The sequence below is a fragment of the Falco cherrug genome, chromosome 9, assembly GCF_023634085.1.
Source record: "Falco cherrug isolate bFalChe1 chromosome 9, bFalChe1.pri, whole genome shotgun sequence".
Classification (NCBI taxonomy): domain Eukaryota; kingdom Metazoa; phylum Chordata; class Aves; order Falconiformes; family Falconidae; genus Falco; species Falco cherrug.
The window spans coordinates 47,698,752-47,715,232 of NC_073705.1; the positions used below are offsets into that span (position 1 = coordinate 47,698,752).

Here is a 16,481-nt window from a genome sequence, read left to right on the forward strand (position 1 = left end):
GAACCAAATTCCTTTCTTAAGAAAGAATTAGCATGGATAAAGTTCTGGGGAGATTTTTGTTGGTTTTGTTTTTCCTATTAATTTAGAAATTACGAATTCACATGACTTACTAGGTGGGAGTGTCGCCCCACTAAATGTTTTTTAACCCTCCTGATCTCAAAATTGAGTAGAGAGCTTCAGGAAAATGAAATAAGAATTTGGGATAACCAGTACAGTAATACAGAACCCTAGAACACACCTACTGTTTTATCTCCTGTTTCTCTTTACAATTACAATTGTAAGTTTTAGATAGGAAAGAAGAAAAAAATTGTGAGAAAGTATGCCATTATTTCTAATAAATCAAAAAACATTTCCAACTTGGTACATCAGCCTTTAACCTTTACACTTCGAAGTTTGATTGTTGCTAATATTCTGGCTAAGACCCTGGGTCCAAACTTGCAACAATAAGGTAAAATTTAAAAAAAAAAAAAAACCACAAGCGAAAGAACAACAGCAGAACAAGATCTCTCATATTTCATGCTAGGTTAGCAATAAGAGTGAAGACTGGTGGGCTGCTATGAAATCTAGAAGACACTTATAGACCTGGAAATCTAACTGTTCCCCTTTCCTACTTCCAGTATCACTGCAGTTCAGCCACTGACAGGCAGACGTTAGGGAAGGGATCAGTAAGAAGTAGTCAGAAAGCTCCTGTAAAAACCCCATCTTGTTAAAGGCTCCTGAGGGCAATGTCTCATTAAAGTGTAAACATTATTTAAACTCCTTTAGGTATCATCTACTGTACCATCACAGAGGAATGCTTTTCAGAGTGCTAATAAGGTCTGTAAAATAAAGGAGAAAGTGCCCTCCAATTTTCTGTTTCGGAAAAGCACATTTTCACTGAATTATTTATTTTTAAACTGGACAGGAATGAAGGCAGATACACCTGCTCACCAGTGAATGCACGGTAATTAAGAAGTACATTGCCTGCTTATATGCTTGGTTCATTTTAAAACATGAAGCTACAAATACCCTCCTAAAGGCAGCTGTCCTCCCTATGTCTGAAAGAGGGTAGACTGAGATGAGAGATAAGGCAGAAATTGTTCCCCGTGAGGGCGGCGAGGCGCTGGCCCAGGCTGCCCAGAGCAGCTGGGGGTGCCCCATCCCTGGCAGTGCTCAAGGCCGGGCTGGACGGGGCTTTGGGCAACCTGGGCTGGTGGAAGGTGTCCCTGCCTGTGGCAGGGGGCTGGAACTAGATGGTCTTTGAGGTCCCTTCCAACCCAAACCATTCTTTGATTCTATGAAATACTGAGACCCTGCTGGCCAGAGGCCAACTCACTACTCTCAAAAGCAACACTTTACTAATTACAGGAAGAATTCTACAAGGTAACTCAGCAAAAACAGAGACTTGAAAAATCCTGAGGCCATGAAAGCCAGTCTATGATTGCAATGTCTTGGCTGAATAGAGTGCGAAGCCTGGGTCAGTCCAAATCCTAATCTCTCACACTCTCATTTGATATCTCAGTTGCCTTTTTAAAATTTCCTTCACTAGAGAAAGCACTGATCTGTACCTCACTGCGGCCAAAAGTAGAGCTTCTGGATGCCAGGGTGCACAGCCCCAATGGTCATGGCATCATCCTGCTGAAGCCCACCTGAAAGCGAGTGAAGCTACACCTTAGCAACGCTGCAGGCAGATGATGAAGTGTGAGAAGGCAGAATCTGAACTTCTGAGTCCAGAGAAGTCAGCCAGTCAAACTATTACTTATTGCTTAAGGTTTTCATGAAAAATGTGAGGGAAAATGAACTGCAAATTCAGTTCAGCTAAAAAAAAAAATAAATATCTAAATTTGATAGGAAGTGCTTCCGCTAACAAACTGCAGAAAAAAAATCCTTTTTCCGGTTAAAAATTCCTCTGTTATGTAATAGGAAACAGACATTTCTAATAAAATTTCTATTTTGCCGAGAGTAATCTTCTTTTAAAATTTTTCTTTTGTGCACTCTGCCGAATGCAGAAAGAGGCTCTGTAAAACAAACTGGTCAAACAGTACTCAAAAGGGCTTTTTCTGGGCCTTTCTCCCCCAGCTCTTGGCTTTTATACACCACTCCTCAGCAATCCCCTTGGTCAACATGAATAGAGCGGTTCACTTTTTATTTTCAGTTTCTTCACATGCTTATGAATTTTTGCATTAAGAGTACTTAAAAGTTTTTCTTTCAGTTGTGACAACTAAAGATTTCCTTCTACTTCAAAATGAAAGTCAAACAGAACAGGTCATATACCCTCCAAAGACCGTGTTCCAGGTTGCCTACAACGGAAGGCAGACACTGCTCACTTGGCACTTGGAAGGCTCTCCTCCAGTGAACCTGTATGCAAGGCACCTCCTGGCCTTTTAAATAAACACTGAGATTTCTCAGAAACAAGACGGCAAATGTGTCATAGGAGTATGATCCAGAAAACGCAAAGAACTAACTACAAGACATTTGGTAAGTTTAATATATTCAAATCAGCAGACCCTGCTGAAATTTACCTTTGAGTACCTCAAGGGAACTAGCCTGGGCAAACCTTGCAGCTGCTAATGGCTGCCTTCAGGAATTCATTCAAGACAGAGACCTTGGAGACACCAAATCTCTGGTTTTAAGACGGTAAAAAGGTGAGTCTCAGACATTACAGGTACCCAGACAGACAACAAAATAAATTACTAAAAAAATATTAGGTGAGTAATACGGAACATCATCATGAATCCATCAGCACAGTGCAGTTTCCTTCTCGGACAAGTTAACTCGTCTTGTAAGCATAAGGAAGATAGTGGATGTAATGTATCACAACTCTAATATACTTTTTGACGTTGCCCTGTATGACATTGTCATAACAGAGGAACATAGCCCAGATGATAGTAGTATAAATTTTACTCAGATTGTTAATTAACAGTCCTCTGTCAAATCATAATTTGTCCTGGATACAGGTCATTTCTATGTATTCAGTCATGACTTGGACAATGAGACAGAGTAAACAGCAAAACTTCTAGATGATAACAGGCAGAAGAGTCTGCAAACAACTAAGAGGACAGGATAAGAATTTAAAATAATCTTTATGAACTGGAAAAATGTTCCAAAACCCAGGCCAAAGACACATATGAAATACTATAGATGGGAAAGAAAAACAAAATGTCCAAATAGAAAATTAGAAACACACACCAGGACTCATCTGCTCACTGTACAAGCGGCTAAAGATAAATCCTGGAAAATGTTCCAGGTATTGAGATCATCAAGCACTGGAACAGACTACCTATCAATCCCTGGAGTTGGGAGGGGGGGGGTAAGGGGATTTACAGTACACCAGATAATATCTATATGACATCCCAGCTTAGAGAAAAAGAGTAGAGCCCATGCTCCCTTAGGTCCATCCCAAGCCAAATCTCAGTGATTCCAGACACCTGCTGCTGATGGGAGCTATCCAGCTCAGCCTGAACCCTGTTCCAGGAACTCTCCCAAGTTTGAAACCTCCCGTGATTTCGACCTTATTCAGGTAACAATGCTCATCAGATGCGATCGAGTCAACACAGTTTCAATTATCCATTCTATGTTATGGCTAAGCGGTAAGATACCACTTGCAAACATACTCGGGCCTTCTCTAACTGCTAATTCAAGTTGAGCACATCGGCAAACATTCAGACAACATGCAGGCAGCACCATGTTCAACTATGGCTTTATTCTGCAAAGCTGTAACCATGTATCTTAGTTGACCTAAGCATACATGCCATAAAATTCCACTGAAAAGTAGTGCGTTTATAAAAAAAAAAAAAAAAAAAAAAAAAAAAAAAGGAGAGAGAGAGACAGTTGCCAGTAATACCACAATCATAAATTAAGATCATCATCCTTTATCGTGGTTGAAAGGCGTGCTTGGCCAGCCCAAGGTTCAACACTTAATATTTGTCTATGTTATTTCAAAATAACAGTTGAGACAGTTAGATCTTATAAAAGCTACATGCACTTGCAACACTAAGCTTTTATTTTAGCTAAGATACGGTGCTGACGACTATTCCAAGCTGTGTCTTTAACGGAACATACACCTTATTTGCAAACAAAGCGTAACCCTAATCATAACATTAACTGCCAATAAGAAAATCTGGTCACCCCAAACCTTTGAAATCTTTAGTCCAAATAATATTGCATTCATAACAGAGACATTGCATTCACTGCCTGTGACACAGCTCTGCAGAGTTCCAGATGCTTGAACTCTCAGGGGCACTGACAGTGAGGGCAAAACGATGAGAGAGAGGTTTTAGTAACAAGAAGAGCAGCAAAATTCAGCCACCAACTTCTTTTCCTCTGCTGAATTTAACTGCAATACTTTCCCCCTTCTCTTTTTTTCTCCTTTCTCCTTTAGCAAGGCTAAGGAGCTACACCATGGCAAAGCTCCGCTCCCTGCCCTTCTTGTCATCACACCAAGTACTGGAACAATGTACCTCTTAACCTAACAGGCCTGTTAATCAAGAGAGCTATATGACTGCTTATTACAAAACTCCCTTCCCATTATGTTGCACTTTCAATGAATCTCTTAACTACCAGCAGTCAAGAGCACCCCCCCCTGCTGGCATCAGAATGAATTTTACCAATTCAATTTGCTGGCTGCTCAAAACTAAAAATGCCAGCTGATTGCTAGTTCAGACAGCAACGTGTTCAGCCACTTGTGCATACTTGAAATTATCTGAATGCAGTTTGAAGACTACAGCAGAAATTTTGTAATTAGAATTCTGCAATGTAGATGGTAATTTTTCCCCCTCAGTAACACACAAAGATCAGATAAACAGGAAGCAAATTGAGGAATTTTGAAACATGAATACAGTGATCTGCCTCAAACAGAAAAAAAAAAGGCGAGAAGGGGGGAAGGAAGAAATCTTTGTGATCTCAAGTCCTGGCCTGATGAGACTCTCTACACTCCAGTTGCAGAAGGGCCGCCTCAACAATACAGACAATCAAAGCAGGTGAGTAAAGCTACATATCATTAACCAGTTTCTTACTTTTGATGCTTGAAAACAGATATCAAGCAGGTTCTGCAAACGTAAGAGACTCTACAGAGCCCTTGTATTCAAGCTAGAGTCCTCTTAAAATTTATTTCCCACCCCATTAGGTGGATAAGGACCATATTCTCAAAATAAAATAAACCAGTATCCCTGCCATCTACTACTTTTCTTGACGCTTCCTGCGACAGTGAGGTAAACCATGCAGAATAAGGATATCTCCTCCTTTGCATCCTCTTCCTCTCCTTTGCACGTCTCTAACAACCATAAACATAGAAGAAAAGGTCGCTATGCTCAACGCTCTCCATCTGAAATTTTCTCCCAGAGGGAAAGATGCAGGGATTTTGCTTTAATTAAGCCAGCTGATCACTGGGTCACTGCAATAGTGTTGCCACCTGAGTCCTGGCAGACTTTGAACAATGATAGGGATGAAACATACAGCCATCATATGAAGAAACTAATAAAGGAATTCCAAAAGCATTTTAATTTGGACAGCAACACATCTCAAACAAATGTTTTAAAGCTGTAAAATAACCCATGCCTTGACTAACGAAAGTAAGTTAAAAAAAGGGCTTTAGGACACCATGAGGTCATACTGAGTTATTTGGTAGCATTACAAGCTGCTCTGAAGCAGAGTGTTCTGTGCCTGCTGGCTGTACTCTGATGGTACAGCACGTACACAGCCCTGGAGTGCCGTGACGCACTGCAAACACATAAACTGTGCTTAACAAATGCATGGAGAAGATGATGGAAGCAGAATTTCTTTCACATGAACTCTTTGCTCTGGAAGTCTCGGATACAAAAACTCAATGCAACATTACTAAGGCTCTAATGGGCAGCTGCATCCTGCCATTTTCTGGGTATAGATATGCTGAACCAACTCTTCTATCTGTAAATACATTCAGATCCTAACTTGATTTGAAATCTGATTTTTTGAGTGTCATATGTCTTTGATTTTTGATTACATATGTCTCTGCATTAATGAACCCAGCCAGGTGTGAAGCTGATGTAGCAGCAGATACCTTGTGAACACATTAGTATTAGCTCGACTTTGTTGTTTTTACTGTCTGAGGCACCCTGTTGTAGAAACTTGACATTATTCCAAAATAACGTTCTTGTCTTTTTATATATATATATATTAATCAATTAAATTTTTCATTACGTATTGGATAAGCCAAAATAGATTTATCATGACACTGAGTGGCTTTTTTTTTTTTTTTTCTTCCTTAAAATTACCTTTAAAATTTCAACAGTCTCAATTCCAGGATTTTCCAAAGAGAAATGCAATTCAAAAGGTTACTGTACCATGTATCAGTATCACTGAAACACGAACATACAACATATAATTCCATCAGTTTAACACCAATGCTTGTTATGTCAGCAACTCCCTTCAGCAGTACAGATATGTAGCAAGAGCTAGAAGCAGCACAGAGATTTAAGTGAAACCCAAAATCTTCAGATAGAGTACAGCTAGGACTACAGCTTTGCGTGTTGTTATTCTTTTAATTTAAAGAGAAACATTTCTTAAACAAACATGTGTGAGTTTCCCACATCTGATGACCAAGGTGGACCTAGACCTAACATTTGGAGAGGAAATGTAGAACATCAAGATAGTGGGGGGGGAAAGGCATTTTTATTGACTATTTCAGCATAGCTTTTTGCAGACATACTGGGGTAGAAAGTAGTGTCTTTTGGATGGAAAGAAGACCCAGGTCCTAAGCACAGTGGTCAGAGACCCCAGTGTTCATTGGAGCTCTGTTACATTCAGTGCTTTGGCCAGGAGCCACCTCAGGTAAGCACACCCCGCTTACCTAAATTCCTCCAACTGTCCAAAACCATTGTGGAGCTAGATTTTAATTTCTTAGACTAAGCCTCTAGGTACACTTAGAGAGTAACTGTGTCTCTCGCCCTTTTATTTCTTTTTGGGACAAACTGAAAAGCCCTGAAGAATTATGAACTTGGCACCTTGTAATGCTGAAGCGCAGTAAGAGAACAAAGCAGTGCCTTTATCAGCCTTCGCTGAACACAAGTCTGTAAATCTGTCCATTTTGCTCTCAGCTGTCCCCTCATTTCCATTTTTGCTGCAGTGCCAACATAAAAGATAGCCAATGCCCTCAGTAAGAACAGTTACATGTTAAACTGCCTGGCAAGGGCAAATCTATGGGATCAGACTAGAGTGGATCTGAGAAAAGGCAGAAAAGAGTGAGACAACCTTGTCCAACCAAACTAGGGTTAAATTTGTAACTGCTGTGTGGTAACCTAAGGTGTTTCTTTCAGAAGACAGTAAGGTAATGTCATATAAAGTACACGTTTTAGAGAATGACACTCTTAAATTTAACAAGAATATTAGCCTTACCATAACATAATCTCATCCCAAAGTGCAGGTATTACTGGCAGTGTCCACATGACAACGGTGTGTAGGATAAACAGGACTACAAGAACCACTTCTTAAATTAAAGCACAATTTCAAAATTATGAGCATATTTTTTTTCCTTTTTATTAACAGGATTAAATTCAATTATTTGATTTTTGCAAAACTATTATAGATCAGCCTTAAAGGATACAAAGAAGCTGTTATACCTGAGGTACTATTACATTGGCTATTCATAATACAAGAGATGTTTGGATGCTCTGTCGTCGCACCTGATACATTTAAACTTTGCAATGTATGAATGGATGGTTTGGTCATTCCTGAGTGAGCCTGTCCTTCCACAGTCATGACATATTAATATGTTTCAATTTGGATTAGTATAGACCATGCTATCCACTAGCAGGATATGACGATTTCATATCCCTTGATGGTTCCAGAACAGTTTAGTACACCACTTTTTCCACAGTCAGAGTTTACAGAACAGAATGTTATAAAAGAAAAAAATCCTTCTGTATACTATACAGCAGGAACCTTACAAGCAAGCAAACAAGCAAGCGTTTTTAGTGTTTGTAGAATTTCTGGATTAAATGCACTTGCCTTTAGGAACCCACACAGTTCAAACATTGTTAGAGACTAGTCGCTTTAAAAAACATACAAAAAATACGGAAGTTTTAAGGGACTTTGTTTTTCAAGGTCATTTTAAAGACTGGCAAAATAAAACAATAATCCTGTTTTAGTGGTTGAACAGACTTTCATAGTGATTTTTCATTTTTCTTTTAGCATAATCCTCACAAAGAACAATGATGAACTTTGTCAGCATGAAGAAGAATTGGCTCCCGATAGTACAGAACATGCAGCTAAGCAAGCTAATGTTAAAATTACTCGTGATATTTCAGCGTTTCAGCTGCCATTCACTTCTTTGCAACTTCCTGAATAATTTCTCTAGAAAGAGACTTAAGTTCTGTCATGTTTGCTAAATAAAGGTAGATAAACAACTTTTCCTGTAAGAAGACAACAAGCCTCAACATCCACTTTGCTAAATTTTGAATAAGAAAATATGATTTAGAAAGAAGTTACACATGAGCAAGTTCAGATAGAGAGCATTTCTGTAAGGAGAAAAAAAAATAAGAGGAGACCTTGCCCACTGTACTGCTATGTATTAGGAAGATACAGGAAGTATCAAGCCCTTGGGGTACAACCATGCATGCAGTGAGAAATTAAATACCTACTTTGGAGGGATTTTAAAGTTAGGAACAAGAAATGCATATTCATTGCAGTTTATATGCATTCTGCAAATCCTGTGTATTTATCTAACACAAAACAAGCCAACTGGTTAAGTTCCTGTGCTTTTTCCTTCTTAGGAATATAATGAGATCACAACATGTGATAAAGATGCTGCTGCCAGTCAGTCCTACACTGCAGACAGTGCTCTCCCGTAACAGGCTTGGGAAAGGGGGATTTCATGCCACCCTGTTCAGATTTCAGGGAGGAGTACGAAGCAAACCAATACATGCTGCTCAAATCTCAACAGTATTTAGATAATAAGGAATTATTTTCTTTCTTTCTTTCTTTCTTTTCTTGTCAGAAGAAAGACGGTATTTTCTTTTCAAGAAACTCTGATAAACCAGGTACTGTGTATTTTACCTCACAATTTTTCATGGAGCATTTTCTTCTCACTTTTCCTATGCTCTGTCAAGACAGTGACTCACTAGCCGTCAGACCTTATTCTGACCCTGCACTTGGGCAGGGCTGCAGATCTGCTTATGTAGAAAGAAAAGATTGAAACAGCAAGGAAGTCGCAGGTCAGATTTACTGTGTGTATGCAGAGGTCCGCAGAGAAATACTGTGCACAGGCTGCCTACGCATATTTGAGCTGAATGTCTCCTTTCCCAAATGCTAACCAGAAAATACTAGCAAAGTTTTAAAAGAGTATGAATAAAACGTATTTATGCTCATATCATACTCTTTATACATTTTCTCATGATGTTGTACATAACATGAGGTTATAGGTAACTTTTACTTCAAACAGAACTGTTAAATACCTTATCTTTAGGCTCTACTAACATTTCTAACTTTCTTCAATTTTTTTTCCCTGATTGCAAGAATGATAGGCACCTCCTTATATAATTGGATTTATTTTAGCTTTTTGACACAGAAATCTGAGGGTTGCTATACACTTGAGCACATTAAGATGGAGCCATTCCTTAACATTTGGGTTTCTGGCAACTGAATCTCAGTCTTGGTGCCTGTTTTATATATATAAGCTACATAGTGCATGAAAATAATCCACACACTTCTGCACCCCCTACAAATACAATGGTGGTCTCCTCATTAACAATTTTAAATTTTCTATCTCCTTTGTGACTATTTATTTATATCAACTTGTTCTGCGAATTGCAGTGAAGCTTTTAAATGCTTATTTTTTCTAGTCTTGACTCCACACAACAATTTTGGACTGGATCCTGTTTGAGAACAAAAACTACTGTTGTATACACGCTAAAATATATTTTCAACGCATTATAATGAAATCGCTTTAGGAACTACAGTGATCTTAAGAAAAAGTCAATGGAAAGAAAAGCACTGAAGTCAATAAAAGTGTTGGAATTGGTATGTCAGGATTAGACCTGCAGTCAATATATATAATAAAGTAAGCTGAACAGGCATGTCAGAAACACTGTTTAACTGAAAGCACAGCATATTTAGGATAGAATACAAGTAGTTCTCCACTCCCACCAAAAATGAGCAACGGAAAATAAATGCCTGAAAAGTCCATTAACTCCATAAGAACACAGCTCGCTTTGCAATTTCAAATCACGAAAATAAATACTGTATGTGCACATCAAGTAACCTAGCCTGTGCATTTGTAAGTAATCTAACTATAAATATTTTTCCGTTTTATGATTTCACTTCTTGTTACTTCATTTTGCTTTCTGTTAAGTAACAGAGTCAAGTAAATAGTTGTTCGGATCTGGCTTCACGTGTTTAAGTTAAAATGATCCCCCACCACCAAAATGTTGACTCTGGAAGTCACTTGGCCACAACAGACTGCATACAAGGCAACACAGAGGGCAGGAAGCACTGCCACGGAGGGAACGTACATACCGTCAAACAACCCATCAGACTCTGCTCAAATGGTCTCTGGAAGGCTCTGGGGTCTCCACACCAGTCCAGGAGCTCTGTTGCCGCATTATGGAAGTTTGCAGGGTTCTGTAAGTGCTGGAAAAGGAAGGTGAAGCCATGTGGTAAGTAACATACAGAAGGGCTGACATAGCCTTTCCTTCATCACATTAATGCAAAGTTTGGAAACTAGGAAAAGCATATAATTTGGAAGCAAGACCTTAAACTGTACAGTGAACAAAGAAAATCCTGCCTCATTTTTATTAATACTTACGCAGATTTTCTAATTTTTTGATATGAACTCATCAGTTAGAGGCAAGCTGTAGCTGAAATACCAGAACTTCCCTGAATTCCTTCCTCCATAACATTACCTTTCCCACATGCAAATCGTAACAGATTCTACTTGGAAATCAGAAGTGCCTGAGTCCAAATTGATGGAAATCTCAGTCTTCCTCTCAAAGTCTTTGCCTTGGGCTTATGCCCCATTGTCAGGACATGCCAGCTCAGCCATGCCTTCCAACAATCAAGACTTTCACCTCTGTGCGCCAGCCAGGAGGCAAACAGGCTCAGAAAACACCAGTGACAGAGCAAAGCACGCTTACTATACTGATCCTTTCTAGGAGTTTTGGTTCCTGTTCATCATGATGCATCATCATGAGCAATTTGGATGATTAAGTTCTGGATGATGAGGAATGGAGGATTATTTCTTGACTGAAGTGTGGTGGGATACTGCCATGACCAAAAATGTTTTCACATGCACAGAAAACACATAGAAATTTCAGGGTGGAATCCTACTTCTTTTAAAGAGGTTGGTACAATTTTGAGAGAAAAATCTGGTTTTGTTTTGAAATTTGCACGGGCAAAGCAATTTTAATACTGTTACATTCATCTCCGCCTTTGGCCTGAAGAACCTGTAGTCCTGTTTTTAGAGGCATTTAGCAAACTTAGCTGGTACTATTATTCATAATGCCATACCTCACTGTGTTACACTGCCAAAATATTCCAACATTTTCGCAAGAGCAGAGGGAGAGACAGGAAAGAAGAAATTCAGTTTACATGAATAATACTGCTACTAAATTCTCCAGTTCTGGTGATGCTACATGTTTCAATGAAAACTCCAGAAACAAGAAGAGTGTATTCAGGAATTGTGGGTATCTTTTTAATTAATTGTTTTATAATTATTGGGATTGCTGAGAAAAACACGAAAACGAGATGAGCATTTAATCTGAAAGGCACAAACCCCAAAGGCATAATTTTAAAAATACATCATTATTTTTGAATCAGTTGCATAATTTGGGAAAACATAACTGCTCGTTTCTAAGCATCTGGATTAACAATAATATTCACAACCTATTTTTTTTCCTCTCGGCCCCTCATCCACGAGTAGCTGCAAATATTAACTCTACCACAAATGAAGGGAAGAAAAATTCCTCCCATGCCAGGTTTTGAGGAGTTCCCAGTCTGTAAGCTTTTGGATCACATTACTGTAATACGTATTCAATGAAGGCTCTTGGTCAGAGGCCGTGTTTTAACAAGAGATGACTGACATGTGAGGCAGATTTTTAAAACAATAGAATTTGAAAAAGCAGACAGGCATTGTGCAATGTGGCTTTCTTCCTCTGCTCTACAAACATGGACTACAGCTCTTGCTACCATCCAGTTTGATAGCTTTACCTAGGCTGCATTTCCCAACAACATTTCTTTGCTAGCTGAACATCTAGTTGCTGGAGGAGTCACGCTGTTAGAAGAATTCAAGTAAATAAACATAAGAAGCGTCCCATGAAAAGAGCCAGCAATTTGGGTTATGAATCTTCTAAGCAAAGTGGCAAAGAATGCCTTTTTGAAGGCTTAATTTAATCCTCCAAAGAAGTGACTGCCTGACACCAAATCTCTTAGTGTATACTGCTCCTTCCACACAACACTGTCATCTGCAGGGGAAACAGAACTTGGTTCAACCCCCTCTACAACGGCACGTGTAAGCTCTGCTACTACCAAATATACAATTTCCAGAAGGCAAGGCAGGTGAACAAATTGCACCATGCTGAACACATACTGCACTGGTAGGACACAGGTCACCATAGGGACCTGTCTCCGTAGGGAAAATAACCCCAAATCAAAAACCCCTTCCACACAGAAACAACATAAGGAAAAAAATCATTGAAAGCTACTCAGTTCTGTACTTTAAATAGCCTTTAATAATCCTTCCCTCCTTGTGAAGTGAATTGATATCCGCTGATGAAAAGCCCTAAATAAGAGCTAGATACTATTTATTTTCACCAGTGTTGCCACTTGCCAGCTACGCACATAACATCTTCCACTAACACTTACAATGAAATCTCCCCATTGAGAAACAGCCATTATACTTGAATCAGAACAATTTTAATAAGTTTAAGCTAACAAATAAAAAGCAGCACAGGACCTTAGCCATATGCTTAATTTTCAGTTTAGCACCACATTTCTACTTACCATGGCACCACTGAAAAACAGTATCCCTTTCCTAGAGTAAAGGTCCAACATACATTAAAATTGCACTTCCCTGTGGAAGAAAAGGCTCCTTCGACTTGCCCGTGTCGATGACCTCAGTGACTTAACTGTTTGTACTGTAACACTCCATCAAGTTATTTCACTGTATCGTGACCAAGCACTGAGGCACACTATCATAACCCCCTTCTTAAATACAGAGGGGAATCGTGAAATCTGGACTTCTTAAATGCAACTACACAACTGAAACTAGCTGAGAAACTTGGTGGTCAAGAACAGCAATTTTATTAGTTCCATTACAGGCTAAAAAGCCCTGAACAAACCCTAAGAAAAAGTTGTCAGAATACCAGTGGTTTCCATCTCTGTGGAGTGGATTTGAGTAGTTTCTGGGAGGTGAGAAAAGCTGGGCTTGTGGGGACACTTCTTGCAATGTCACACACAGTTCTGTCTGGGACATACTCACAGCTTTCTGACTTCCTTAATATTTTAAAATTATATTTAAATTTTAAGTAAGAGTCTCCTCCAATTTTTATTTTTCAGATTACAGAGGGCAAAGTCACTTTTTGTGGAAAACAAAGAGAAGATCCAGCATGAACCAAAGCATTAAGGCAGGTGCAGTTCCTTCCCTCAGTTAGGCAAGAAGATGTTCCAAATGCCTACTGTGATTTTTTTCATTTATTGACAGCGTCAACACTGTACCCAGGGCAAAAAGCCCCAACGTCATTCACATCTTCACAACAAAAAGCCTGCTTGGGAGGAATATTACAGCTACTATAGTCATTGAACATGAAATTAAAGAGATTTTTCTTGACTCTTGATCCAAGAACAAGTACAAAACAAAGCTTATGCCAGATCCATCCATCAGCTTTGTTGTGAAGCATTTCCCATGCATGGCTTCATCCTTTTCAGCTGAAATTATTGGCAGCATTTTGACAGAAGCAAGGCATGTGCCCGAAAAGTCTAGTCCGAAACTGCTCTTCATGTGAACAAGGAAAAAAAAAAATCAAAATCACCTCGTTAGATGATTTAGAAGATAGTGACAGTGAACCAGATCTGGCTATGACACACCCTGGTGTATCTTCAAAGCTGCTAGTGAAGGGCCACCTAACCCACCATGCTTGCAAGCAATCGTGTTTTCAACAAGTGGATTTGTATGAATAAAATCTGAAGCAGAGATGAACTAAGGCCATGAACTGAATTAAGTGGTTATTTACCAGACTGCTTTTGGTGTTTTTTCTGCTTTTTAGAAGGCTGTTAGTGAAACATGACAATGTCTATTATTTCAAAACCTAAGAAAATTTTCAGTGTAATAATTTAGAACTTCAAAATCCTAATATTTCCTTAGTCTGAATGGAACAGAAATCACACAAATACTCGATGCATGTGAGGGTATAACTATTGCAGGCATCACCAGGTGGTGCTTTGAAGAGACAGTCTCTCAGAGTAACTTATTTTTGGTCTTGGAAGGAATCCTGTGATCTTTGTAGCTCTTCAATTCATAGTCTGGTGCAGGGGGGTGAAGAAAATAGCAAAGCACTTTGCTCTCCCTTTACTACGTCCAACAAGAGTGAATCGTAGCAGCAAAGCCCCTTTCTGAGTGCTGGGCTGACATCTGGGCTGGATTCCAGGGAAGGCAGGAACATCTCTGCAGTTCGTGACCACCTCCAGCTTAAATGTTTTATTTACATAAAGAACAGACCAACTTTGTCAATTAGAGTGGACAGATGGGCAGAGGATGCAGGTACACTATGACCCGAGTTCGTTAGGTTTCACAGCAACTGTCTGTGTGCCTGTTCCATGGTTTGCTGCTGTACAGTTGCCTGGGTGGGGGGAACAACGTTCCCATGGGGAGTTATGCACAACAGCCGATATGTGCAATTTTTTTGGTGTAAGCATTTCAAAATATAGCGACTTCTTGAAACTGTTAGTCCCTTCCAGTTAAACAGTGATCAAAAAGTCTTGATATATAATAAAACTCTGCAATAGGCTCAAAAGTATAAGCTCCATCCCACATAAGAATTCAGGCCCCTGCGACTAAAATAGGCATATGTAATAAAGATCTTATTTTTTAAAGGATACTAAAGCACAATTGAGTACTTTCAGTCTACACACCCACACCAAAGTGGGCGCAAACCACTTCCTGCCACCAAAGACTCAATATGATTTCAGAGGCAGAAACCAATTACCCACACTGGAGCACGGCAAGGACAACAGCCTTTATCTCCTCTAAATAGAAAAGGCTGCAACCCAGATGTACACTGATGTATCTTAGAACAGTCTAGTAGAATAACGGAAGAATAACAGTCAAAATTAAGAGCAATTACAGAAGGTTAACGTTATCTCACACACACACATCAAGAAATCCTAACATGACAGCAATGCTATGGAAAATGAATCATTTAAACATGGAATCCATATGTTCCAGTTTTTTTGCTATAGAAAACAAATGCAGAATTTCAATTTACAAATAACACATCTCCAGTGGAGGGTTTTTTTCTCTCTTTTCTGCAGAATACATCAGACTGAAGGCACAGACCTAATCTGCCACGATTTAACCTATTCAAAATGAGATGTCATGCAAATAAGTTTTTGAGCAGCAAACTGCTTAACTATGCTAAACAAGTTATTGCATTTATTTACGTGATGTCGCACCAAATTATGAAGGCTGACTCAAGTTGTCTGTTTATTTTGCCGAGTTACGTCTGCTCTGTGTCTCACTCCTTGATTTAATTGAGCTGCTGAAGATAATATAACTTATCACACAGACACTATGCCATGTTGCTAGATTCTAGGTTAATTAACAGTAGCCTACAGTCACTGAATTTCTCACATGGTTAGCCACTTGGACCCTGTCTACTGTCTAGCTTCACTAATCAACGAGTCTGGGAATTTCACATTAGCAACAGAATACACTAGCAACACAAGGAGCTGTTGACTGCACAGAAAAAGAAAATACAGCTAGATGGTAGGTAGCCTTTTCTTCACTCTGAAATTAACCCGTTCCTACACACCGTGTGGCAGGGTTGCATGCTTGGCAAAACTTCTGGTACTCCAATTGGGGAGATTAAATCCAGGGGGCAGCTGCTTTTCTGCAGGACAGAAAGCTATGGCTGCTGTTCCAGAAGCACTGCCAGCTAATGCAAGCACCTGCGGCTGCCAGCCCTGAAAGGCTCCCACCTCCCACGGCTTTGCCTTCTCCTGCCTGCTTTCCTCCACGGCACAGGAGGACACGCGGCTGCATGGTGAACTAGTCTCATTCCAACACCAGTTATTTCAGTTGCATTGGCTCTCCGAAACAGCATGTGGTGCAGCTCCTTGAACCTTCGCACTAACAGGGGGATAGAAGCAGTGAGTGCCACCAGTGGCAGGCCACTCAGGAGCTCATGGGAACGGTCACAGGTTATAGCACGTCATCTTTTCATGCCAATACTGGACTGAAGTTGACCTAAAACTAAATGTACTTTTTTTTATATGCTTACTTTTATGGCAGGCTGCACCCGAGAGCTTCTTCCCCAAGC

The 16,481-nt window shown here is 39.7% G+C and overlaps 1 protein-coding gene across 7 annotated transcripts in view; it reads right to left on the minus strand.

Moving 5' to 3' along the window:
* The window catches only part of ZMIZ1 (zinc finger MIZ-type containing 1), a 307,669-nt gene that overhangs the window by 132,245 nt on the left and 158,943 nt on the right, over positions 1–16,481 (minus strand). For all 7 annotated transcript variants that reach the window (XM_055719930.1, XM_055719928.1, XM_055719929.1 and 4 more), the window contains one exon: positions 10,468–10,581. In XM_055719930.1, the coding sequence (XP_055575905.1) occupies positions 10,468–10,581 (114 nt within the window). The remainder of the gene's footprint in view (positions 1–10,467; positions 10,582–16,481) is intronic.